We start from the raw sequence: 2,078 nt of genomic DNA, 5'->3' as shown, positions 1-2,078 counted from the left end.
TAGCTAAATCTTTTATAGTTTAGATATTAGCTAAATCTAGTTCTCTATTTACAGTGAGGAGTCAGCTGGGCTGCTGCCATCAACAAACTTTAGTTATAGATGATAGGGTTGGTCTTGTTTTTCAGTGTTTAGTCCCGTTACTCTCCTATGAGCTCAGCTTTTAATGCAACTAACTGTACGTCCTCATCTGCTCCACATTTTTCTTTCTTACACAGAGCCACCTGTGGAGCCAGTTTACTTTTTCTAACATAGAAAAAATATATTTTCTTGTTCTTTCCTCTTTGAAAACAACAAATCTCTGATCTTGCTGTGTGTGTAACAAGCCCTATGGCTAGCAGCCTGATCTGATAGACCAGGGGTCTGCAACCTGTGGCTCCGGAGCCACATATGGCTCTTTGGACCCTCTCCAGCAGCTCTTAATAGCTAAAATGTATATAAAGAGCTAAATAATTTACTATAATACATACCGGCATCAATAGCTTTAGCGTTTTTTATAAGATGGAAAATAATGAGATTAAAAGAACCAGAAATATGTTTTAGGAGACATTTTTCTATGAATTAGCTTGAAAATGATCCCTTTTAACATAAAAAAATAGATGAATTGATTGTTTGAGATGGCAACAACTAATTTCCTATACAAGATAAAAAAAAAAAAAGGTTTTCTAGATAAAGTCATGGTATATTTTGCAGCTCTAAACAACTTTATATTTGGTCGTACTCTGGGCAAAACGGCTCTTTGGATATGAAAGGTTGCAGACTCCTGTGATAGACCAAGACATTTGAGGGAAAAAGTGGATGAAACCATCAGTTTTGATCCTAAAGGTTTTACATGTTTTCCAGGAAGCTGAAGATTACACTGAGCCATTAAAGTTTCCGTAAATGGTAGATCTCTGGAAGAAGAGAGAGAAAAAGTCGGAACTAATCCTAATCGGAGATAAAATATTCTGAGACCCCTGACAGGGGCAGTGGATTAGAGATGTTCTCATGTTCAGAGGTTTGGAGAAACCAGCCTGCAGCCTTAACGGCCTTTATGGTCATATTCTAATCCAGAACCATTATCCGATTGCTTTTACCAGCAACAGTTTTCATTGGCTCACCTTGAAGCATGCAGTCGTACGCCTTCCTGTCTTTCCTGCCGAGGGCTTCCCAGAACCCAATGGGCTCCGCTCCTTCGTCACACTCCCGTACGGTCACCCTGCTGCTGCTGTGCAGCCCCGTTTCCAGAGGACAGCTGGGCGAGAAAAACACCAGCTGCACTACTGGACCTGTTCAAAACGGCTCGTTGGGAAATGTTTGAAGGAAAGCAGAAAAATCCACTCACTTCTCTTTGAGCCTGTTGGCGGCGACACACGCCACCTTCCGCGTGTGCGTCTGGGATTTGCAGCCGTGCCACAGGTAGATGAGGGCCTGGCTGACTCCCAGCAGCACCATGGAAACTCTGGAGCGCAGACTGCTGCAATGACAGGCCACCTCCAGCAGGTGGCCCTCCACCTCCATCTCCCCTCGCACGCAGTAAAGACGCCAGTCATCTGTGAGGGAGAAAGGAGACAGGATGCAGTCACAAAAATTAACAAATAAATCACCTTAAAAATAAATATAAAAAAAGTTGGATCAATGTGTTAGAACCAGCCTTACTTTGTGAGCATTCCTCCTCCTCTTCTCTCTTCCCTGAGTGGACAATCATTCCCCCTGTGAAACATTGCAGGAAACATGGTGGCTCTTTCCCCTGCAGGACCTGAACCTGAAACAGGAAGTTGAACGTTAGCAGGAAGCAGCGGCGCACATGGTAACTAGGCCTTCAGCGGGCATCCCTCAACTTAACCTACTAATATCACTAATAACATCACCAATAGTATTCAAAAAGGAAATGTAATAAGCTCTGGTATAACCAATAAGAAGATTGTAGTGTGAGAGAAGGAGCCCAATTAAAACAACCATAATCCTCTATAACCACAGTTCTGCCATATTTACATCAGGACCTGTTCAGATTAAAGGAATAGTACACCCAAAACATGATTAGCCTTCATTTTCTACTCACCCCCATGCTGAACAACACTCTAGAGTACTTTTTTGATATC

General features: G+C 42.6%; 1 protein-coding gene across 1 annotated transcript in view; it reads right to left on the bottom strand.

Annotated features, from left to right (window-relative positions):
- The window catches only part of svil (supervillin), an 86,059-nt gene that overhangs the window by 10,910 nt on the left and 73,071 nt on the right, over positions 1 to 2,078 (bottom strand). Inside the window, exons 27-29 of the mRNA XM_015375528.1 lie at positions 1,636 to 1,741; positions 1,322 to 1,529; positions 1,098 to 1,231 (exon numbers count right to left, since the gene is read on the bottom strand). Of these exons, the coding sequence (XP_015231014.1) occupies positions 1,098 to 1,231; positions 1,322 to 1,529; positions 1,636 to 1,741 (448 nt within the window). The remainder of the gene's footprint in view (positions 1 to 1,097; positions 1,232 to 1,321; positions 1,530 to 1,635; positions 1,742 to 2,078) is intronic.

Source organism: Cyprinodon variegatus, unplaced genomic scaffold (genome assembly GCF_000732505.1).
Source record: "Cyprinodon variegatus isolate N-32 unplaced genomic scaffold, C_variegatus-1.0 Scaffold120, whole genome shotgun sequence".
Classification (NCBI taxonomy): domain Eukaryota; kingdom Metazoa; phylum Chordata; class Actinopteri; order Cyprinodontiformes; family Cyprinodontidae; genus Cyprinodon; species Cyprinodon variegatus.
Note: the sequence above shows the minus strand (reverse complement) of the source record. Positions and strands in the feature narration are given on the sequence as shown.